At 34.2% G+C, this 25,111-nt stretch overlaps 1 protein-coding gene across 13 annotated transcripts in view; it reads right to left on the bottom strand.

The window, feature by feature from the left end:
- The window catches only part of DMD (dystrophin), a 1,162,034-nt gene that overhangs the window by 626,362 nt on the left and 510,561 nt on the right, over window positions 1-25,111 (bottom strand). For all 13 annotated transcript variants that reach the window (XM_056326975.1, XM_056326977.1, XM_056326978.1 and 10 more), the window contains 3 exons: window positions 23,181-23,333; window positions 22,079-22,261; window positions 6,585-6,779 (listed from right to left, as the gene is read on the bottom strand). In XM_056326975.1, the coding sequence (XP_056182950.1) occupies window positions 6,585-6,779; window positions 22,079-22,261; window positions 23,181-23,333 (531 nt within the window). The remainder of the gene's footprint in view (window positions 1-6,584; window positions 6,780-22,078; window positions 22,262-23,180; window positions 23,334-25,111) is intronic.

The raw sequence follows: 25,111 nt of genomic DNA, 5'->3' as shown, positions 1-25,111 counted from the left end.
TTCTCAAAGGGTATGTTCTGAATATAACTTGATATTCAGACAGTAAGATATTTATGATTTACTATTAAGTATGTAGAATTATTATTTCTCTGTCACAGCATCTAGAATTTCATAGAATCATAGAGTCATTTAAGTTGGAAAAGACTTTTAAGATCATAAATTCCAACCTTTAAACAGAGAACTGCCAAGTCCACCACTACTCCATGTTGTTAAGCGTCACATGTACGTGTTTTTCAAACACTTCCAGGGATGGAGATTCCACCACCTCCCTCGGCAGGCTGTTCCAATGTTTCACCACCCTTTCATTGAAGACTTTTTTCCTAATATCCAATCTAAACCTCCCCTGGTATAACTTAAAGCTATTTCCTCTTCTCCTGTCACTTGTTATCTGGGAGAAGAGACCTACCCCCACCTGCCTACAGCCTCCTGTCAGGTAGTTGTAGAGAGCAGTAAGATCCCCCCCGAGTCTCCTCTTCTTCAGGCTAAGCAACCTCAGTTCCCTCACCCACTCCTTATAAATCTTTTGCTTCAGATACTTCAACAGCTTCATTGCCCTTCTTTGGACACACTCCACCACCTCTACCTCTCTCCTGAAGTGAGGGGCCCAAAACTGAACACAGTATTTGAGGTGCATCCTGACCAGTGCCGAGTACAGAGGGCAATCACCTCCCTTGTCCTGCTGGCCACACTGTTTTGGATAGAAGCCAGGGTGCTATTGACCTTCTTGGACACCTGGGCAAACTGCAAGCTCATATTCAGCTGGCTGTCAGCCAACACCCCCAGTTCCTTTTCTGCTGGGCAGCTTTCCAGCCACTCTTCCCCAAACCTGTGGCATTGCATGGGATGGTTGTGACCCAAGTGCAGGACCCAGCACGTCTCCTTGTTGAACCTCATACAATTGGCCTTGACCAGGTCCAGCTGTCCACATCCCTCTGCAGAGCCTGCCTGCCCTCAGGCCGATCAACACTGCCCCCAGCTTGGGTTATCTGCAAACTTACTGAGGGTACACTCAATCCCCTCATCCAGATAGTCAATAAAGATATTAAACTGAACTGGTCCCAGTACTGAGCCCTAGGGACCAGCCACCAGCTTGATGTAACTCCATGCAGAACCACTTGTGGTTTGGCCATCCAACCAGTTTTTTTATCCACCATATAGTACACCCATCCAAGCTATGAGCAGTCAGTTTCTCCAGGAGAGCGCTGTGGGAGACAGTGTCAAAGGCTTTACTAAGTTAACAGGTAGACAACATCCACAGTCTTTCCTTCCCTCATCTACTAGATGGCTCACCTTGACATAGAAGAAGATCGGGTTTTTCAAGCAGGATCTGCCTTTCATAAACTCATGCTGGCTGAGCCTGATCCCCTGGTTACCCTGCACGTGCCATGTGATGGCACTCAGGATGACCTGCTCCATAACCTTCCCCAGCACCGAGGTCAGGCTGACAGGCTTGTAGTTCCCCAGATCCTTCTTCCAGCCCTTCTTGTAGATGGGAATCACATTGGCTAACCTCCAGTCAACTGGGACCTCCCCAGTTAGCCAGGACTGTTGATAAATGATGGTGAGTGTCTTGGTGAGCTCTTCTCACCAAGAATAGTGGATCCCATCCAGCCCCATAGACCTGTGTGTGTCTCAGTGGAGCAGCAGGTCACTAGCCACTTTGTCCTGGACTATGGGGACTTCATTCTGTCCCTTGTCCCTGTCTTCCAGGTCAGGGGGGTGAGTTCCCTGCTTTCTACTCATCCTTTGTGGCAATATTACCCCCTGCATCCAATAAAGGATGAAGAATTCCAGTCAGAACTCCCTGTTCAGCCAGGCTGGTCTTCCCTGCTGGCTCATCTTTCGGCACATGGGGAGGACCCGCTCCTGTGCCTTGAAGATTCCCTTCTCAAAGTATGTTCAGCTTTTCTGGACACCTTTGCCCTTCAGGACTGCTTCCCAAGGCACAATGTCGACCAGGCTCTTAAGCATGGCCAAAGTCTAAATTAATTCCTTATTTCTCTGAGAATCAAAACCGTTATCATTTCATGATCTCTATGCCTAAGACATCTTCTGACCATCACATCACCCACCACTCCTTTTCGTAAACAGCGTCCAGCGGGCCATTTCCCCTAGCTGGCTCACTGACCAGCTGTGTCAGGAAGTTATCTCCACACACTCCAGGAACCTCGTGGACTGTTTCCCCTCCACTGTGTTGTATTTCCAGGAGACATCTGGTAAGCTGAAGTCCCCCATAAGAACAAATGCTACCGATCTTGAGACTTCTCCCAGCTGCTTATAGAATACTTTGTCTGCCTCTTCATCCTGGTTTGGTGGTCTATAACAGATTCCCAGGATATGCGCTTTGTTGGCCTTCCCACGGATTCTTACCCATAAACATTCAACCCTATCATCACCATCATCAAGCTCTAGACAATCAAAACTTTCCCTAACATACAGGGCTACCCAGCATCTCTCCCTCCTTGCCGATCCCTTCTGAAGAGTTTGCACCCACCCATTGCAGCACTCCAGTTATGTGAGTTATCCTGCTATGTTTCTGTGATGGTGACTACGTCAGTCTTACTGCTGCACAGTGGCTTTCAGATCCTCTTGTTTTTTGCCCTGGCTTTGGGCATGGCATAAATGTACTTCAGCTGTGTTATCAATCTCAGCTTCAACACTGGCATGCTGCCTCCAGGCTCATCTCTAAGCAAGCCTGGTTTTATTCCCTTCCCCCTTCAAATCTAATTTAAGTCTGATTTAAGCCATGGACCAAGAAATCTATTTCATGTTATATACCTTAGTGTTTCTATGTTATCCATCTAATTAAAAAAAAATGTTCTAAATATTTATTTGAAAAAACCCCAAAAGCTTAGAACTCCACAGGCTCAAAAATTCAAAAAGAGAAAACCTCAAAAGTTTTGCATGTCAGTATTTACATTTCCTGTCCTTTCATTTCCTTTTACTTCCCTATTCAGAAATGATTCCCTGGAGCCAATCACCAGGAAAAAAAGCCTGAGCCCTGTAATCCCAGGTAGAGCATGCTGAGATTCTGAGACTATCTTTTGTATGTTTAATTCGGTTGCTGCTACAAGCTGTAGGAGAAATCAGTAATTTGCAGGAAGAAAATCTTTAATAGTCAATACAAAAAAAAAGATCTGGCAGAATGGGTCTCAAAAGTGGTCAATAATGTCACTGGGATGGCAAAAAGCATAAAACTGGTACAAAAATTACACTGTGTCAAATTTCACATCCCTGGGAAATGACAGTTAAAAAAAAGTGCATCTCTTGATGGTTATTGGTTAAACTTGGAAACAATGGGATGTTTTCACTATCCATGTTTCCTTGAATGCAATGAACAAGTTTATTGAAATCTATACAAATGAAACAAATGAAATTTAAGACAGAACATTTGGTAAAGGAAATTTCAGCCCTGTTGATTCAAATAAACCCATTTTAAACATTTGAGTTTTCACATATGATCACCACACCGGAAAACTTTGGCTTAGTATGAGCAATATAACTTCATTTTGTAAAACCAGATTAAGTTGAATATATGCAAATTTGTGCATTCATTTAATGTACACATGGAACCTCCGTGGCATGGAAGGATAATTAGCTAAACTCTGAAGGCATGTTACTCCTACATTTGATCATGTAAGGAAATCCATTGTAATTACAACCAATTCAATATGGGGAACTAAAAGATTGTGAACTCCAACAATATGAATGTCATCAATAGTAGACAGAAATACCATATATGGTAACAAATGTTCGTGCTTATAACAAAATTTGTCCTATTTTGAAAGTATATCGTTAAGACAAATTTATTTTTTCAGTCTATGAACCATGATTTTCCATATGATCAACTGGAGTTTCATCTTTGACAGAACCGTAATATTTAAATTGTTTGTTAAATACTGTAGTACAGTGATGAAGATAGACTGATGTACTGCTATATGTCCTAATACTTAAAAGAGGTTGTAATAAGATAATGGAAACATTGGAATTGCTGACTTTATGAGATAAAGAGACATGTCTTTGTCTCTATCTGATTTTTCCACTCCCTAAAGCTTAAAATGAAGAGAACAACATTCCTATTAGCTGGTTTCAGCAAATTTACTGCCTGTAAAACCATTACAATTTACCAAATGTTAGAAGTTATTAGTTTTTGCAGAAAAAAACTCATATTTTGTTATTTTACATCCTTTTGATAGAAAAACTCAGTGCTAGAGTTATTTATGACAATTCATAAAATCAATTTTTAATTTGTATTTGATATTTCTCCTATTGGATAATTAGTATCAGGTTTAAGTCTTACTATATGTATTTACTTTGGAGAAAAATGTTCAAAGCAGTTACTACTGAAGGATTCTTGTAAATAAACTTATTTTCCTTTTAAGGATTAATTGTAATTGATTATTTCTGAATGGGAATGAAAAAGAGCACAAACTCAGTTTTAAAACAGAGCTATTCATGGCATTTCTGTAATTTGATTCATGCAAATCTGTCAGGGATAAAAATCAACCACAATTTAATGTCAAACCTTTCCCAACCAGATGCTGAACAATTTATGCACTACTTTTCTATTTTTACTGCAAGATAATGACAATGATAAATGTTTTTGCTTGGAAATAAATATTCAATAAGCAGGCTCAGATCAAAACTATACCCTTCCAAAAGGCCACGAATGTGCAAGATCCATTTGCCTCTTCTAAAAATGTATTTGGGAGGAAGATGGAACTGTGCCCACAAATGCATCTCATAACAATTTAATAGTTCAGTTAAATTAAACTCAGTATGTACTTGTAACCCCAGTAATCAATATTATTAAAGTTGATGTCAACTCCGATAATACCAAATATACAAAGTGAATAACAGATAAGTTATGGATATAAATCAGATATAGATAGCCCAAACGGAAAGCATTAAGAAGAACTTAAATCAACTGCCAGTAAACTGCTTGAGGTAGGTCACTGTTTTTACATGCAGTCTAGTAATGAACATAAGTTCACAGACAAGGAACAAATGGTAACTCATTAGCCATGATTTACATGGTTTATGATTTTTTTTTTTTATTTTTTTTTTTGTGCAGAAAGAGTCATTCTATCAAAAGGGATTTTTTCAAATGAAGAATGACAGTAACATTGGCATGTTGTGTGTTCAGTACTCAGGACCACCTTAATCTACCGGGACTACATCAGAAGTGGTAAAAGGAATGGCCCACTGTTATTTCACAGAGTCCTATTATCAGTTATATGCTTCCTTTGCTCCAATATGTCACTGTTATGCTTCACTACACATACTATACTGCCTTGCTAGCAAACTGAAAACACCCTAATTTTCAAGAGCTAATAAGAGAGAGAGAGAGAGAGAGAGAGAGAGAGAGAGAGTGTGTGTGTGTGTGCGTGCGTGCGTGCGTGCGTGTGTGTGTGTGTGTGTGTGTGTACAGATGCCTACAAGATCTATGCATATATAGGAATTATAAATAGATGTGATTTTATGGAAGTTAATAACAGTAGATGGATTTTTTTACATTTCTTCTGTTATGGAAAGAGGTAAATGAGCTCCTACAGAGGACAATTCAGAGCACCTAGCCAGCGCCCCTCCCCTGAATCTCCCTCTAAGCTTTTTTCTTATAGCTGACTGTGGGCAAATTCCAGCCACTTTGAGCTAACATTTACGTTTGTTAAAACCTTTCCTTCTCCAAAATAATCACAGAAAAATGGAAATGTGGCCTTCTCTTCATGATGAATGACAGTTTGAAATTGCTGTAATTATATACGGCACTTAAACATCATTTTTTTACAAGGCTTTCCTCACACAAACATTATTCTGCAAAAGCTGATAATTCATTCACCTACTTAGGTTTACAACTTTAATCTTATTCTCTTCTTATGAAAATCATGTGTTGGAAAAATGTCACCAATTACAAAAAATTCACAGTTGTAAGCAATGAAGAAGCCATACAATAATATTAAAAGTTATATCAACAATACTGAATTAGCTTTAACTACATTATCTACCTATTGGACAATATTTTTTTAATCTAGTTAAAGTGTAATAATTACACAGAGTACAGCCTCAATCAGACTTCAAGATTTTTGGTCTAGCGTGGAATGAAACAGCTAGATTGTATTTGGCTTTGTTGCTGTTTTAAAAAAACATAAAAAAATCGACCACTAAAATAAATCTGCCAAGATCGGGTATGGATAGGGTGGCTCACTAATTACCTCAAATTACAAACACAAAAACAAAACTAAAAAACTTTAACCACAAATCCTCAATTTTAAATATATAACTGCTTCTTTTTCATCCTTTCTGTTTCATTCAAGGATACATTTTGCAGATACCCTAATGCTTTTGTCTTGCACATACAGGTGAAACAGCCAAAAAAAAAAAAAAAAAAAAAAAAAAAAGGAAAAAGAACTCTCCAGTATTCTTACATTTTGCACCTATGTGCCTTCATATATAAACATCCATAAACGTACACATCACTGAGGGGCTGAGCACATATATATGGCTCTAGGATTGAGAGCAGGCTGCCAATATACAGAAGTCCCAAAAGTTTGGAATGCAATTGTAAGAAAAGCTTTGTAACTTACTTTGAGACACTCTTCTTGTTTGAAGAGATCTTCACAATCTTTAGCACGCAGAACAGGAGAATTAAGGCGCTCTTCTACTTCAAGCAAGGCTTGCAGAAGGTGAAGGATCTCTTCCAGGTATGTAGAAGGCACATGAGTGGTTTCCACAGCCGTAGTTTCGGTCACCACAAAAGTTGTATCTTCAGGAACTGTTTGCTAGTATAGATATACAACAGAATGCCTCCTTTAGTTTTTTAACACTACACAAACGTATAACTTAATGCAACTTCCAGTTCACAACCTAGAAACAATTAAAAATAATCTCTAAGGACAAATGCAAGAAATGTTTGAGGTTTCTGATGCAGATCACTCACACTCCACTAGTCTGAAATGACAGGTACTAAAATTAATCCATACAAAATTGTACAAACTTTTCTTCTCTTATTCTTTAAGGAAATGAAGATAGGAAATGCAAAACTACACTGAGATTATGGTGTTACTGAGATTTTAGTGGTATCCCTGTCATCTTAAATTGCCACACCTCTTTAAGAATCTGTCCTTTATAGAAATTCCATGCATGCCAGTCCTAAAAAACTAAATCACATTAAGGTGTCAAGTAAAACAATGACTTGTGTAATAAGTCATAATTTCTTAACATCTAGGTCAACTCAGCACCTGTAACACTATTCTAAAACCTTTCTCTTCAAACCTGGAAGTACAATTTGGAATTTTGTGATATGAAAGGCCAACCTCTTCAGGAAATTAATATTATATTATATTATATTATATTTATTATATTATATTATATTATATTATATTAATTATATTATATTATATTATATTATATTAATTATATTATATTATATTATATCATATCATATTATATCATATTATATCATATTATTATTATTGTTGTTGTTGTTGATAAATATAAAGTAGGCAGCCTATCCTGAAAGCACATGCATCACAAAATATAAAGAAATCCTGGAATGTTTTGGTTCCAAATAGTAAAGAGTTGATCTATGGTGTTTGGAAAGATAGTGACGTATAAAGTGACAAAACCAGTGCCTGTTTATTTAAAATCTCTACCTTTCTGACTTTGTGTGTTTGTAGATCATAGACAAAAAGTAATACAAAGTGTGCTTTGGAGCAGGGAGGACTATGATTGCTTCTTTTTAATAAACTCCAAGTACATGATCACCTGCATCTCCATTAGAAAAGGCAAAATTGAAAAGACAAATTATTTGTGATTTCATAAAGATAAGTTATTATTTATTTGTTTTGTCACATCACATAGGATTCCTAGTGTGGGACCAAGATCCATTGTGCTTGAATTCTGTCTTCTCAAAAATAGAAACTTTACTTACTGAGGACCTCAATAAAACTTTTACAAGCAATTGTTGGTAAACTTTCTTTCAAAAATCAGATTGTTTAGATGCTTCAGTCCAAATACAGATAATAATGGATTTTGGAGCCATTTTTGTGAGAGATAATGGGTTGATGATTCTGAAGAAAACAGTATCATTAGTTAGCTACACAGTATGTAAAAGAAAAACAATATAAACACTGTCTTCTATGTACTACCTTAGCAATGTGTCTTATTTTATCTATTTGCCCTGTCCACACTTTCATGACGTGTTTCTCTCTTCAGTTACCAGGCAGAGTCATCTGGTTTTCATTAGACTTTTAAAATATGCATATGCACATTCTAGAAGATGTATGCATATCACATATAAAGCCCATAAAGTTTTCTGTAGACTTGTGCTATTCTGCTGCATTTCTTATGTAAATTTAATTGCTTTGCTTACACTTTTCTCACTAAATTACTTTCTTAGTAGATCTGCTAACACTGAAACCTCTCTAATTACCATATCACTGCTATAATTTTTATTATTTAAAATAAATTGCTTGAAAAAATTGTGTTTGCCCCCCATGTTTCATGAATCACATGCTCTGCAAAACTAATTTTACTCCAGTAAACGCAAAGGAAAAGTAGTCCTAGTTGATTAGAAAATGGGAGATTCTCATCAGACCACTGAGGCATGCAGTAATATATTTTCATTCCTAGAGACTACACCATGACCTTTCTACATGTAGCAAAGAACTTTAGACCCACATGAGGAACATTTTAACTATAATTGTATTTTTCTTTTTGACTGAGAAGACAGAATATTTATATTCACAGCAATGAAAAAAGCATGCTAGCTGTGTAAGGTTATTCACTCAAAATGAGGTCACATTAATATGTAAAGTGACACACAAAATATAATAAGTTTCTATAGTTGTATTAAGCTAGTTTTTGTTCCACCCAAATTTAGACTACTGACAGTGTACGTAAAATGTGCACACGTGTACATAAAATAAAATCTGTGCCTTCTTTTTTTAAACAATTTCTGAAATTGTAAGATCAGGAAGGTATCTGATGTGAGAGCACTTAATGGATGTCATGCTTAATCATTACAGTAGTGCCAAAATTGCGTATTTTTCAATCACTGTTACAAAGAACTCATATAAAAGCACTCTGAGGCAAAATTAATTAAAATCTGAAGACAGGACTGAATCTTGTAAGACATAGATGGTTTACTAATCCCTTAAAATATGTGTAATATTTAACTCCCAATAATGTTAATGAGATGTATGCAACCATGTATTCCTACTGCCCTTTACAGAAAACTTTACATTAATATTTCTCATAGCTGGGTGATCACTTGTATAGTTCTACAGGAAACATGACTCAGGAGATTTCCAATTCAAGCAAACCATTAATGTTTATATCCTTAGTTAAACTGTGAAGTAGCACAACCAGATAAATAAATAAATGGATTGATAATTGAAAGTACAGCCCTACAAGAACCTGCCCTCATATTTGGCAACATTATTTAATACCTTATTAAAAAAAAGGGTAAAAATCTTAATTAATTAGTTTCTGAATACTATTTAAGAGTTGGAAATTTGACACAACCTCAGAAATCAAGGATTAAATTTCTTTGACTGTAGTGGGTTTTTCAAAAGGTTGTTCTCAAAGTGTTTTTTTCCTTCTATATTTCCTTCATTGGCAGTAGCATAAGAGAACCCAAGGCGGAAGTTGGATAGGCATATCCATAACTGACAACTTTAATCAGCAAAGAAAGGGAAAACATTTTTGCTTGTCCTTATATTTGCTGGAATTGCCTTACTGTAGAAGATAAAATGGGCAGAGTCCTTCCCTGTGTTCTGGGCAAGCATCTTTACTAAAAATGCATAGCTGAAAGTGATTCATATATTAACACTGTAATGAGAAAAAAAACTTAAAAAAAAAATATTATAGCAGCTAGAAACCAATACTATTACAAATGATTTTAATTCAGCAATGATATATGTCCTTGTTAATGCCAAAATGGTTCATTAGAAGCAAGGTTAGTTAACATTTATGAGAATTAAAAATAAATAAGAAAATGGAAATTAACGTTTTAGAGAATTGTTTAAGAATGGTTTTCAATAAGTTGAATCTGACAAAGCAGCAGAATACATTAGTTACCTAAAAATACTCAAAAGCAAATAATAATTAAAAATAATACATAATACAAATAAACTGTTAGGAATGATGTTGAAATGCCAGTGTAAATGGCCATTTCCCAGTGTTGTTTCTGCAAAATAATTTTTAATTGATTTATTTTGTATTTTTACTTGGTTGTCAATAATATACTGATGTGCAAAGTATTTCTAGTCTCTGAAAAGACAACTTATTTTGGGTAGGGCTTAACATTTCATGCATTGCTTTTCACCAAGCATTATCATCTCTAGAATAGTAAATTGAATTTTCTTCCCCATCTTTACACATTTTTAATTAAGGGATAGGATCTTTCCAGAAACATTACTCTGCCTATATGTGATTTTATTGATAGCTGTCATATAGGTGAAACAGAAAGAGAAGAAATACTCCATGATTGGCCTTTACAGAGAAGGCTGATAAGCAAAAATCAAACCAATAAAAAAAAAACCAAACCCCCCCAAAAACAACAACAAAAAACCCCAAAAAACAACCAAGCACAAAACAACCCCAAACCCCAAACCATTAAAAAAGAACTACACAAATAATGCAGGTCTTGCCCACAAAATCAAATACACACACACACAATGTATCTGTGGTGATTATTTCCTACATCTAGACACTATTACCTGGTGACATCAGAGCTAATTAGCCTTAAAGAATGACGTTCATTTCCTTTTAGTACTGGAAAATTCAACATTAAAGCACATTTCACCCATCTCAGTATATCCATTTCCTTTCCTTTTTCTGCAGAGGGAACAATCCCAACATCACTTCTGCTGTTCAACAGTTTACACCTAGAAAGCCTCCAACCTTTTTGTGTTGGGCCTGTTCCATTTTTGGTCTCTTCTCACTATAAGCCTTCAAACTCATAGTAACCTTAGGGCAATGTGCTTTTGAGTTGATAATTCCACATATACAGAACACATGGTAGGAGTAAAGTGGCAAAAAACACCTATCAGCACTACTGCACCACGACACAGCTCCTAGCAGCATCCTGATGAGAAGTTCAGGAAAAACAAAAAAATATGTGCCTCCTCCTGAAGTGAAATAATGCTTGAGAGAGTATTATTTGCAAGAAGCTGTAAGATATAGGGGAGTTTAAAACGCCAGTCACCTCTAAGGAATAAACATAGGTGTGCTACAGATACACAAAAAAGAGCAGACACCTTCTGGACCAAGGCACTCATGCCTCAAAGAGTCCAATACACTTTGGGGCAGTTTATTGCTTTCTAGAGCAAATTATAAACTACATGATATTTTCTAGGCCATGGCTAGCATCAATATGTCAAATAAAGAATTAAAAATAAAAAAATATGATCAAATGCTGAATAAAACTACTTTCAAGTACATATTTATACATAAAGAAGCCTTTATTGACCTCTTCCTAGGGCAAATATGAGTGGTGATGTCAGCCAACATTCAGAAAAATAAAAACTATGTCTTCAGTATTGTTAGCATATCTTACCTATAAGTGTGCAAATTTGTAGACAGTAGATCAAAATTATACCAATAATATGGAATTTTCATTATGAGATTGCATAGTTTCAGTAAATCACAAACATGTTACTTATCAGTACAAAAAACCCCATATCTTTCAAGTACAGAGACAGCTAAATTCTCACTACAGGATTAAAAATTTATAAAATTATTATGTAAATTCCATGAAGAATAGGCCTTAAAATGCACTTAACAGATTAAAATAAATTTTAAATACTAGTGTGGCTTTTTTAAAAATCATATTTTCAAGTAAGAATGTAAATATTTTCTCATGTATGCGATTTTTCTACTGATGACCACAGTCAACAAAACCCTGCACGTTGGAACACTTAAAACATGTATTTTAATGCTTGTGTTTGACTTCTTCAGTGATGTATATAAAACTTTAAACTTTAAAAATAAACTTTTAAAATTATTTTTCAGCACTGTTCTTGGAAAGGGTGCATTATGTCTTCACAATACTTCATTGACAAGGTATACCTTATTGGTTGAGAAATTCTATATTAAGAGTTTTTATTCTCTGATAAAATGAATCTATTTTATTTATACAGATAATGAAATAAAGCCGATTAAAAAGAAATTATTCTTAATAACAGCAGTAATTAGAAAACATTTCATTAAATTTTACATGCTAGGATTAGCAATACAAAACTGCAGGCTTTGAGTTTGAAAGCCGTCAATCAACAGACACTAACCAGTGTGAACTTACTTCCACTGTCTTATTTTTGACCTTCGTAACTGGATTTAAATGCAAAGGATTTCTCCATAAGAAAAGGCCTGTTCCATGTACTTTTAGGCTTAAATTACGGGACATCTGCCAGAAACTCAGATAGTCATGCTACACTCTGATGAGCTCTGTATGGTGGATTGGATAGATGCTTGTGGTTGCTTGTGATAACTGTAGTTGCTCGGCTCTACGACTTGAATGATTATTTATTCCACCTCCAATTTTTCTTTTTTTTTTTTTTCTTCAAGTATTCTATTTTCACATTTAGATGAGAAAAAAAATCAAAATAAAAAAAAACCCACAAAATAAAGATACAGCTGAAAGCTGTAACAATTAATTGTAAACATTAAACCCAGAGAGTAATTTGTTATTATATTGGTTGTATTCATAGTTGTAACTTTGGTTTCTTCTTTCTTTCTCCTCCCCCCCTCCCCCCCCCCCCGCCCCCGGGGTAAATGTATACTAAAAAGTTTAACAAAGAATTTTGGTGCTGCAGACAATCCTTTGTTTTCTGCACACCTTCATGCCTTCAGAGCCCTCCAAGATGTCAAATACAATTGGTCAAGTGGTAAAAGTCAAGTGGTAAAATGAACAGTTTTGGCAATCCCTTATTCAGTTGCTTAACAGTGCTTTTATTTTATTCTGGCTTAGATAAATGCCTCCATATAAGGACTTTACTCAGGCTGAGATGCTGCTGCATATTGAACTTAGCTGAAGCTGAACTGAAAACTTAGCCATTGCTGCTTCTTAAAGACGTGCTAGTATTCATGCAAATAAAAGACTGACACAACTAGCACAAATCGGAAAATCCTGCAGTTTTGCTGGTAACTTTTAAGCCTGACAACTGTTAAGCAAAGAGAAAAAAAAAAATGTCAACTATGATGAGGCTGGGGCATAAGACTCTCCTATGCTGTACTGTGTGATATAAGCCACCTCTTTCAGAACAAAAAAATAAAAATAATAGAGCACTGTGTATACTATGCTACAGCTGCAATGTTGCTATGTCATAAAGAAAAATAAAATCTAGTAGCATTATGGCATAACTGACTAATTGGAACTACTGGGATTCAGAAACTGTTTCTTGTTTTAAATAGATTATGCATATATGTTACTTAGTTCTGGTAAAGATGGCATATCTCAATCTTAATAATTGCAATAGTTCCAAACTGACAAGTAAAAGGAAACTGTATGTCTGCCACGTGACTTTCAACAGATATTTGTAACATTATAAAAGGAATTATTGAAAGATTAAAGACTATACTTGATAACCATTTAACCAGTACTGCTCAGGCCATATACAATTGTTAGCACTTATGAGGGGAGGTAAGCCTCTAAACCACCAGTGAGTCAAAACAGATAGCCATTCTAAATATTAGAAATCAGTAAATATAAGCTAATACTTAGGTACTCCTGTTACATTTTAGAATGAAAAAAGTTCAGAACATTTTGCAAAATCTACATCCTAGGCTGGTTTTCAACAGATATTTTAAAATGTTATTTAGAATTTTATAAGGGTTTACCTGGAAAATATTTTTGCAATTGATTTGTATGTGTTACCTTCCAGTAAACAAAATGTATTAGAAAGCTTTTCTTAATATGTTAACTATAGAATACATAAATCCATAGGTTTTTTAACCATTTCTTGTATTCATCTTGTAATATTTTTCGCAGCTGAAAAAAATACATATAAACATTGTAAAGGAAATTTCATACTTAAGAAAGTATCTACACACTTTAGAAGATGAAACTCTTCTACACAGTCCTATATCCTTGTAATCATGATGTCCAACTGTGTCAAGCCTCTATCGTTTCTGTTAAACCAGCATTATGTACTCAAGTTCACCCATACAGCAGGAAATACCCAAAAGAATGGAAAGAATTTCAGATTATTTTTTAATCAGAATTTCTAAAGCGTGTTTTTTGGAAGAAGAAAAAGTGTATATAGTGGCAGAACAAGTTTCTACACTACACGTTGGAAGCAGGCTTCCTAGGGACAGGCTATGGTCAATGCCATTTTATTTAATGGCTGATTCATTAAAACCACAGCAGTGCTCTAACCTTAGACAGCACTTACACATGAAGCTTTAGGGCTGCCTTGAATAATAATGTGTGTAACTCTACTGACTGATCACCAAGGAACCAATTAATTTTAAATAAAGCCAAGGTATGTTAGAATACAATCTATTGATACCTAAATTGACTAACCCATTTTGATTGACTGTTGATTTGTGATGCTTACTTTCCAGATATTTATTCAAACTACATATTACCTGTTTGTTGACATAATTTAGAAAATAAATTAAAAATACCAATAAAGTACCAATGAGTGTTGAATGCTAACAGCTTCAAATGACAAGGTCTTAAACCTTAAACATTAACACCTTTCAGAAATGTTAAAAGGCATTACCTAATTATTTTCCATCTTTGTTTCTTAAAATAGCCTTAATCTACATTTATAGGGATGAATACAATACATATCAATAATAATATCATATGTATTTATTATATATATTGATTATATATTGATTATATAATAAATATATATAATCTATGTGTTCATATATAAGGTAATATATAATATATATTATATATTAATAGATAATTATTAATAAACATACTAATAATAAGGTTTTTCACTTAGGCTGGTTTTTTTTAACTCCAAAACATATATTTTTTTTAATAATGTGAATGACATTTTTGTCAATCCAGCAGTTTTGAAAACTCAATAATTATACATACATAGATATTCAGCACTTGCACTGTAGATATATAAATTTACTTCCTTCTGCACCTTTATGAGTATACTCAGATGCATCCATGAAAAAACCCAAACCAACCAAACAAGTAAAACCCCATGAGCGATGCTGACATCCTGAACTGTAGACAGATGAACATCTTCTCTTCCAAAGATACTGTCACATAGGGCCAGATCAATCTGCAGCAGGATTTTTCCCTTATTATTTAATTCAGTACTGTAGCCAAGTAATTTTGACACCAAATTCCTCACCATGTAATTTATGATATCAATAAATTATGATATACTATATCAGAGAAAATAAGATGGTAATTTGCCGCCTTATTTCCCAAACAGCTAGGTAATTATAAGGAAGGAAATGCTATACTAGTATAATGCTCAGGTTTGTGTAAAATTTTGAAAGGCGAGACAACTGAGTGCTATGCCACATAGGATTCTTAAACCAAAGGCTGTTGGTGTTGTGTCCATTTCAACTGTACAGAGAACAGTAAGAAAAGCCGGTGGCAAGGCTAAGACTACTTTCTTATAACTACTTCCTAGAATTCAAAACCAGCATCCTAAACCAACTGTAGCCCAAGTTGCATCGAGTTTTCAGTCCTAGGTGATGAGGTAAAGATGTGGAGTTTCACATTACTAGAGAATGTAATTTAGATCATGTCACTAAAGCTTATAACAGATGACGAAAAATGGCCAAAACCCACCTTTTCTGTAAAGTTTTGTCACCTACAAGACAGGATTTCTTAACTTCACTCTATGAAAATACTACAGATTTATAGCTATAGTGAATACAGAATTAATAAGGAAATATAAAATATATATATACATATATTAAAAGAACTCAAAATACTGTAGTAAACAGGCCCACTTTTATAAATGAAGGCTATAGATGGTCTTAACTTAAATTACCACAACACTGTATGCATTCATTTTAGGCACAGAGAATGTAAAGTGCACTTTAAAATGTATTTATAAAACTAGCTCTTTTTCAGCTATATCAAAGACATTATCCATCTTCAGTATACTTCCTGTACCATACCTTTCTTATCTTAAATTAGACATAAAACTAAACTATTTGAAATATGACTAAATTATTTGGAATACTGTCATGTTTCTACTACAGCTGGCAACTGAGTACCATGCAACCACTTGCTCACTCCCCCCGACCCAAGCAGGAGGAGAATCAGCAAAAAAGTAAAACTTGTTGGTCGGGATAAGAACAATTTAATAATTGAAATAAAATATAATAGTAGTAGTAGTAGTAGTAGTAGTAATGAAAAGGAGAAAGAGGGGGAGAGAAAACCCAAAGGGGAAAACCCCAAGTGTTGCACAACACAGTTGCTCACCACCTGCTGACCGATGCCCAGCCAGTACCCAAGCAGGGATCAGCAGGCCCCAGCCAACCCCCCCCCAACCAGTTTATATACTAGGCATGATGTTCCATGGTATAGAATATCCCTTTGGCTAGTTTGGGCCAGCTGTCCTGGCTCTACACCCTCCTGGCTTCATGCGCACCTGCTTACTGGCAAAGCATGGTAAACGGAGAAGTCCTTGATTTAGAGTAAGCACTACTTAGCAACAACTAAACCATCAGTATGTTATCAACGTTATTCTCATATTAATCCAAAACACAGTTTTGTACCATCTACTAAGAAGAAAATTTATTCCATCCCAGCCAAAACCAGGACAAATACTTTTTCTAATGGCAATTTCCAGGTTGATGTATGCTAGAAAATTAGTGTAAACATTCACTTGTGATCCTCTTCCCAAAGTTTCTCATTCATTCTCATCCCTTTTGCAGACCACAGCCAAAAATATCCAGTGTAGCTGTGGTGTATAAAGCTATTTGTTTAAAGAGCTGCCACTGTCAACATCAGAAAAGTTAAATTGCATCACAGGATCACCTATGTCCTGTCCTTACGAGACACAAAGTGCACAGGAGACACATATACCAATCCAGCACCATAGAGTTTTTTCTTTTGTCCAGTAGGTATTTTCCTACTTTGCTTTTCTAATGCCTTTTCTCTCTTTCACTCATCCTTTCTCCCACTCATTGCAGGATTAATGAAGGATTAGTTTGCCTCTTCTTCTTGGCAGCAATTATTTATTTAGCCCAAGAAATATTTAAGCAAGGATAGGAGAAGAAAACCATTTCATTTCAGTGCTGCTTGTTGTGAAAACTGTGGAAAACAATGATCGAAAACAGTGGTAGCACAATACCACTGAAGTGTCTATGTTATTAATATGTAGACAGATGATTAGGACGTCAAGTACTGTGTTTAATTGTGGCAGAATTATTTCAATTAGTGTTTGATTTATATTTTAAACAGTAACTTTATATATAAACATATTTTAACAGGTTTTTTTTTTAAGTTTAGATTTCATTACACGAACTAAATAGAGCTCCAGAGGGAGATATTAACGGAAAACTGCAAGATGCCTTTAAAGGACTGAACTTAAACTCTTGAATTTCAGACATAAACTTGATCAGTCCTTAATCTGCTTCCAGAAGTTGGTCACATACTCTGTCACCAGAAGTGATCATCCAGTTAGGAGACAGGTAATTTGAATTTCTACAGAATGTTAAACACAGTAACGTCTTTTATTTGAAAAAGTGAAGCTTATGATTTTTAGTTCATAGTAAGTACTAAGAGTACTGCAGATATATATTGCAGGTAACTATTGAACTGCTCAGACTAAATCACTTACCGTATAGAAATAAATATATGTTTTGTATAGCTATTCTCCTTAATCATTCTTGTACAATGCCTAGTCTAAATGGTATGGAAAAGACAGTCTCTCCTGATGTTTAGAATTTGATAGATTTTACTGTATATACTTGTATATAAATACAGGCCCAAATATTTCTGTAGTAAAATGACCTTAAATTTCAATAGAATGTGTGTCTATGTCACCAATGAAATTATTGAAATTACTGAAATAAACCTATTTTTCACTTGTCCTAATAATATTCTGGCTTACTACATACAGCATGAGTAGTTTAGCTGAGAGAAGGAAAAAAAAACCACAATAGTCACTACATGTGACAGCAGAGAGTGTTGGATACCTTGATAAAATATGGTAATGGGACATATGAAATGAGAATTTATATTGTGGGCTCTGCACCTATGTTCATCTAGAAAAAGTTTTCTCATGATAAAGGCCTTCAGTGCTCCACACAGAGTAATTTCAGACAGCTCAATAAAATCTAAAGTGAGCCATGACATAAACATGTTCATAGACTACTGAAATGAAAGCATGGACAAAAAAACCTCAGACCAAAACAACTTCTATAAAACAGGCATTAAGTAAAGCTAATTTAATTAAATATAATCAATATATCAATATCTGACTTTTAACTTCATTTGAATTAAACTATGTGAATCTAGTTTTTTCTCTGCAACAGATATTTTCATCACTCTGGAACAGTGGCATAAACTGTTGCAGAAAAATAGTAACAGGAAGATTTAGTTTTAGACTGTAGCAAAGGGTATTGAGAACTTTTTTCTGAAAAAACTGTGACTGCCAAGGTTTAATGATTTAGATACTGCAGAGATAATTTAGAAATAAATGTCCCTTGACCTCTCTAATGTTATAATTTTTAGTTAAATGATTTTTTAAAATAAAAAAAAAAACACATGTCATTTAAATATGCAAAAAAAAATGCATCCTGCTCTAGGATTAAACCTTAATGGCTCATTTTTTTTTTTTTTTTTTAACTGTCTGAAGCTTCCATGAATTTCAGTGGGACATAGTGGTTAAATCATTTTAAAATGTGGTGGTAAGGTATTCCACTCTTTAAAAAGTTGTTCAGATTTCACAGCTGAAGTTACTACCAACTGATTTCAAATGAATAGCTTTCGCAGAAATTAAGGAGGAAGCTAACCTTTTCTTACACAGGAACTGGAAATTGGCCTGACTGAAAAATTTAATTTTCTGCCCACTGTTTATTTTGCCACATATGAATAAAGACACTGGGTGGGAGAAGAAACTTGTAAGACAACATAAACTCTAAAAACTTTTTCCTACTCAGTATCATTTTAGGTTTTGTGCAGTTATATTTATGTATTTGTGTACCATGTTTAATCTGTTATTGCAATAAATCCACCTTTTTCCCTATAGAATGTCACACATTACTCTCTGATAATTTTCACATAAAGCTTTGACCACTATGTCAAAATGAACGTCTCATAATTGGCACTGAACAGAACATGCAGCGTTTGAGGTATTAAAAGTATGTCATACCTTATTATCAAAAGTGGTGAGAGAAAATTTCCTTTTATAAATATACACCTATATATTTTTTTCAATTAGTTCCTGGATATTTACTGCTATGTACTTGTGAGACAATCAGAATTTTATGAGAATCTACCAAGGTAGAGAGAATCAACTCATATACTGTTATGGTTCCTATATCATTCCGACAGGTTTTCCCAACAAATATCGGGGAAAAGTAAAATGCAGGACAGCATGATCATTCTAATTTCACACTTTGATATCAGAAATATATTAGCTCCAACAAAGGTAAGAAATGCAAATCTGTCATTGAGCCACATAATTAAAGTTCTTCTTCAATGCAGTCTTGCTATGTTTATTCAATGAATCATAATGAATTGAAAGATACAGAGTACAACTAAATTCTCATGGAGGTATAACAACTTTCAATTGTTAAATAATTCTGTTATTGAATACATCATCAATTAAAAAAATGCAGCAGTTTTCTATTTTTTTTTTTTGATTTAAAAATAAATTCCTTTGTGTATTTTTATTATATAGTTTTATTCAGTTGGTGTGAAACATAGAAAATCTCTTCGAAAGTTCTTTTTGCTGGTATATGCATGTGTTCAAGTGAATAGTTTGAATTTTAATGTTTCTTTTGTATTTGCACAAATATTTGTCTTGCACAAATAATTAATCCTCACAACATCCCTGTGAGGTAGGTACTTAGGCTGTATTAAAAAAAGAAAAAAAAGAACTAAAGAAAAATTCACTTTGTTTCACTGATTCAGCAAAGCCAAAACAGTACTAAGGCAGTTGTACTTTTCACTCTGATTTGTGCCATGAAAATATACTACCTCTCACCAGTTTCAGTACTTTCTGTAAAAAATTCTGAAATATTTCACATGTATATCACCTTGGTCATTGCCAACAGAGGAAGACATTTTTCATGAGAAATGAGGATGATACAGTAATTATCCTGTACACATATAAATTTCATTGAATAATGACCTCATTCCCTGGATAAATACTAACAAGCACCCCACTTGCATGAAATACTGGAGAATATTTAAAAACTTAACCATTACAAGGATATAAATATATTACATAAATATTGTATTTATGTATTTTAAAAATAAAAATACATGTAATGGTTACGTGGCTCTATAAAGTTGATGACTGTATTCCTTAGTCCATTTCAAAAGCACATGCTGATGTATCCACTTTATATATTTTAAAGAAAAATATGCATATATATAGTTTTATTGATTTGTTAGTAAAATTTTATAATGGAAATACTCATCCTCTGTCACGGTAGGTGGTAGGTGATATAAAAAGCACATTGACAGCAAAATGATTTTAAACAAATTACATGCACATTCTCATTTCTTACTTGCTTATCAAAGGAACAAATATATCCATTATTAAAAAAAAAGACTCATTTACAAGACAAAGTGAAGCTTGCTGCAGCTCCGTTCCAATATAAATGATTTGCAACTGATTACATCCATCAAGTTTAATATAAACCATAGTAATCTGAAGAGAATAATCAGATGGAACAAGATTTAATAACATACAAACCAAAGTTAACGTTTCTCTGATTGTTTCCATTAACTGCATTGCTATCCCAGTTACTATTTTTTATGTATACATTATGTAATTTAATAGTAGAAAAAAACCATACACAATACACTCAGTACATTAAATAAGGACTGTATTGACCAAAAGGTTATACATTATTGCTGATTAATGGAACTTTTTTTTTTCTGTTTTAAAGCAGTCGACCACGTATCAATCAGAAATAACACTTCACGTGTTTTAAGTTTTTATTATCCTGTCAGTACATCCCCTCTGCAATCTAGTTGCACTTAGAAATAAATAAATAAAATTATATTTTGTTTAAACAATCTTTTACCACTGGCATTTTTAAGATTACAGAAATGCACACAATGCAACAGCTTCCTTGAGAGCAAATCTTATCTTTCTTTTCATAAAATCAATTGCCCAGAAGACAATAAGCAGAGTAGTAGGAATGGTAAGAAAAAAATGCCATGTAAGAGCAAAAGTATTCTCTGCTAATCTCCTAAATGGGTAACACCCAATATGTATTTTGATCATAAACCTTACATAGTGACAGTTTATTTCCCTTTTATTTATCTAGTTATTGCAGCATGTATAAGCCAGTAAGAATAATTATATTTTATATACTAAACAACTCAAAATCAGAACACACAAAGTTGGTTCACAAAATTATGTTTTCATCCTGTCAAATTTAAAAGTACGCTTTCTTGCAAAAACTCCTTTGACAATTTGAAGCAATCATTTGAAGAATAGGCCATGTGTATAGTGTCATATGAATTTTTTTAGTCTCTTCCTAAAGAGGGTATAACATGTTATGGACAAATAAAAACCCAATTAAAATTAGCATGGGATGGGTAGTTTGGAAAAGACAGGTTTTGTGTTTTACATGTTCACTGAACAAAAGGATGCATGGCAAACTGATGTTTTTAAACTGGAAAATGTTATGGAAAAATAATGAGGCAACAGAAATAAATATGAAATCTTCATAGCTGAGTTTTTTGTTATTGGCTGATTTAACTTAAGGTCATTTGTAATACCAAAGTAAAGAACTATAGTAATATAATATAAAGATTTCCCCACTTGCAGACAATAAGAGTTTTTCTTATTGATATCTGTAGAGTTGACACTGACCCTGAAGCTCTCATTGTTAGTAGGATGCTGTTAGTAGTAGCAGTTGCAAACATATGGGTTTGCCAGTAACAACTCACAATTTGTGCATAGCTGAGTCTTCGAAACTGAGCAAATTTGCTCTCAAAATCTCGCCAGCGCTTGCTGAGCTGTATCAGGGTTGGCTCCACTGCTTTTGCAGCCCCATCCTTAGACAAGCGTTCAGCCTGCCTGTGCACCGCATTCAGATCTTCCTTCTTCTTCTCCAATTCTCCATCAATCTCCTAGTGAGCAAAACCAATACAGGGCCCAGGACAGTTAGCTAACTAGATCAATCAACTTAAAATTAGCAAAATACTTCTGACAGAAATTTCATTTCCATTTTATTGTTACAATTAAATCTTACAACTATTTTATGTCTTATTTTACATTTAAACAAAACAAAAATAACCGAAATTGAAGAACCTTCTTGGAAATTGGCTGTGGAGGTCCTAACAGCTAGTACACACTGAAAATTGTTAGCAAAAGCCAACAGTTTCCACTTTCCGCTTCTTGCTAGTACACTGTGATGGGCAATTGGAGAAATTATTTTCTCAATAAGGGTCAGCATATTCAGGAAAAATAGTGTTCGGACAGCTTACAAATATATTATTTGACTCTGAGATATTACTTAACTCCTATTTTATTGTGGGAAACGCAAGAGAGAATGAAGCAAAGAAAGACGATGCAAAATAAACTAGGAAAATCTTTGACAGTATGTAAATAAATCTATAGAGCTTGACAGTGACATATGAATATGTTCTGATGAAAATGAATGTGCTAACATGAGATAGAGGTCATCCATATATCGGTATGTCATTTGTTCATCTGGAACAAAGATACATAAAATAAATTACAATTTTTACTAGAAAACATCTGAATCTTAATACATTGCACATTTTTCATATTATCGACATAGAATTTTATTTAGTGTGTGTCAAATATATGTTATATAATGTTCTGCATAACAAACAAATACAAGATATAGTACAACAAAGAAATGTCAGTTGAACATAGATAATTAGGGTTTGTTCTACTACAAACAAAAATAACTGAACTGATAATATTGTATATGTGTTGGAATATTTATTGCATTTGCTGTCTGTTAAATTCATAAACTATCACCCAAAATGATCTACCATTGTCACCCCAAAACAACATTACCTTTAGCTTCTGCTCATCTTTGTGGTCTGGTAGAGTGGCTAACTTTTTCTCAATGTCATCCAGCCATGTCATTAGGTCATCAGCCTGCCTCTTGTACTGATACCATTGATGAGAAATCTCTAGAGCCTTTTTTCTTCTTTGAGATCTCAAGTCCTGTTCACAGTGCAGACATCATTAGAATATGAATTAAAGACTTATGAAATATGAATTGACATGTGTGCACACTGAAGGGAAAAAAGTGCACAAGACCACTGTTGTTTGGTTTTTTTTAATTAAATGATGATATTTAAATCAAGTATGTAAGTATCTTAACATGCATATTTTCTTCAGTTTAATGGATTATTTTTTCTCTTAAAGGAGGTTACCTATTTCAGGGTTGTTCACATGTTGAATAAACGACTGAGACAGTCACCAATATTCAGAGAAGTTAAGACTTACATAAATGCCAGTATTTTATATAAAACACTTCTGCTCAGAATACTTACTGGACAGATGGAAACACAGCCCACTTAGTATCTAGCCATAAGTGGGCTTCCTGTGTTTTGTGGTCTCCTGTGAAATTCTAGCCTGCATGCAAACTCTGTAGCTATTCAAAAGAAAATCATTTCAATGCAGATATGTATGCAAAGACAGGTTTCCTTTTTCTAGATTAGATACCATTTACATAACAAATTTCCCATGTTTATGGCCCATCTTTATAAAAGTATTAAAACTTCTCTTTAACAAGAAGGTAAAAGATGTTATTTCATTTCATATAAATCTTATTAATTAAATATACTCCATTCGCATTTGCTTTACCTGTTTAACTTTACTCACACAGAATTCAGAAAATATTTTCATTAGTATAACTTCTTATTAAGAATTAAATTGAAAAAATAATAATACATTTTATACAAAAATATCAGATGAATTTGCCTGAACTGTTCTTGATTTTTATTAGAAAGCCTGAATGCCTTAACTGAGTGACCCAAAGGAAAAACAATCATGCTATTGCATAAAAACAGCCCATAAGGATCTGGATAATAGCATAGTTCTAAAAACACTTCCCTTGTTTCTCCTCCATAGAAGTTATTAATTACTTCCATTTAACTTGGAACAGTCAAAGACACACTTATTAGACTTCACATTTCTTATAAATGTGGATTAAAATATGACATGTTCCAGCTATTATTTTACTGAATTCAAACAGATCTGCAAAACTGTAAAAATTAGAATTAAATCCATAGGAAAGGAAAGATGCTGCCTAAAAAAGAGTAATAATAAAATGCAACCATGCCGTGTTCCCCAAGGCAAGAACAACTTAATGAAAATTTTCAAAAGAAAAATTCCGCATGCCAATAAGATGAAAAAATCTTCTATGGCAGCCAGAGCCTATGGCTTGAGGTAGATGACCAAGGTGATTTTCCAACTGCAAGATTCTTTCTTTCCTCACTTTCATTTTTCCCTGGAAATGTGACATTCCTGATCACAACTATTAGCTTGTCCAAATAGGTCTCAATGTGGATGTTTCTAGGAACAGTATCGTGCAGTTAAACCTCCAGAAGTGTGGTAACACAGAATTTTGGTATGTGACTTTGGTTTTCAGCCTCTTAGCTGCTAGGTCTATTGGTACTACCACCTACCCTATTCTGAAGAGGGTGGATCCATTTTTCCCACTAAAGAAGATAGCATGTAAATCTTTTACTAAAGGATAAAACAACTTATTGATTAACAAAAATATGTTATACAACTGAAAAATCTATGTTTGTGAGAACTGATTCTAACCAAGATCTTGACTGCTGCTGGAGAAACATAAAACAAGCACAATGTGTTAAAAACTGAATTATTATCAAATAAATCATTGTTGTCCAACAGGCAATCACATGACTGTAACACTGAGGACAAAACACTACTTACTAAGGTAGAGATTTGCAATGTGTAAATATATGCTT

Source organism: Falco biarmicus, chromosome 2, assembly GCF_023638135.1.
Source record: "Falco biarmicus isolate bFalBia1 chromosome 2, bFalBia1.pri, whole genome shotgun sequence".
Taxonomy (NCBI): Eukaryota; Metazoa; Chordata; class Aves; order Falconiformes; family Falconidae; genus Falco; species Falco biarmicus.
Note: the sequence above shows the minus strand (reverse complement) of the source record. Positions and strands in the feature narration are given on the sequence as shown.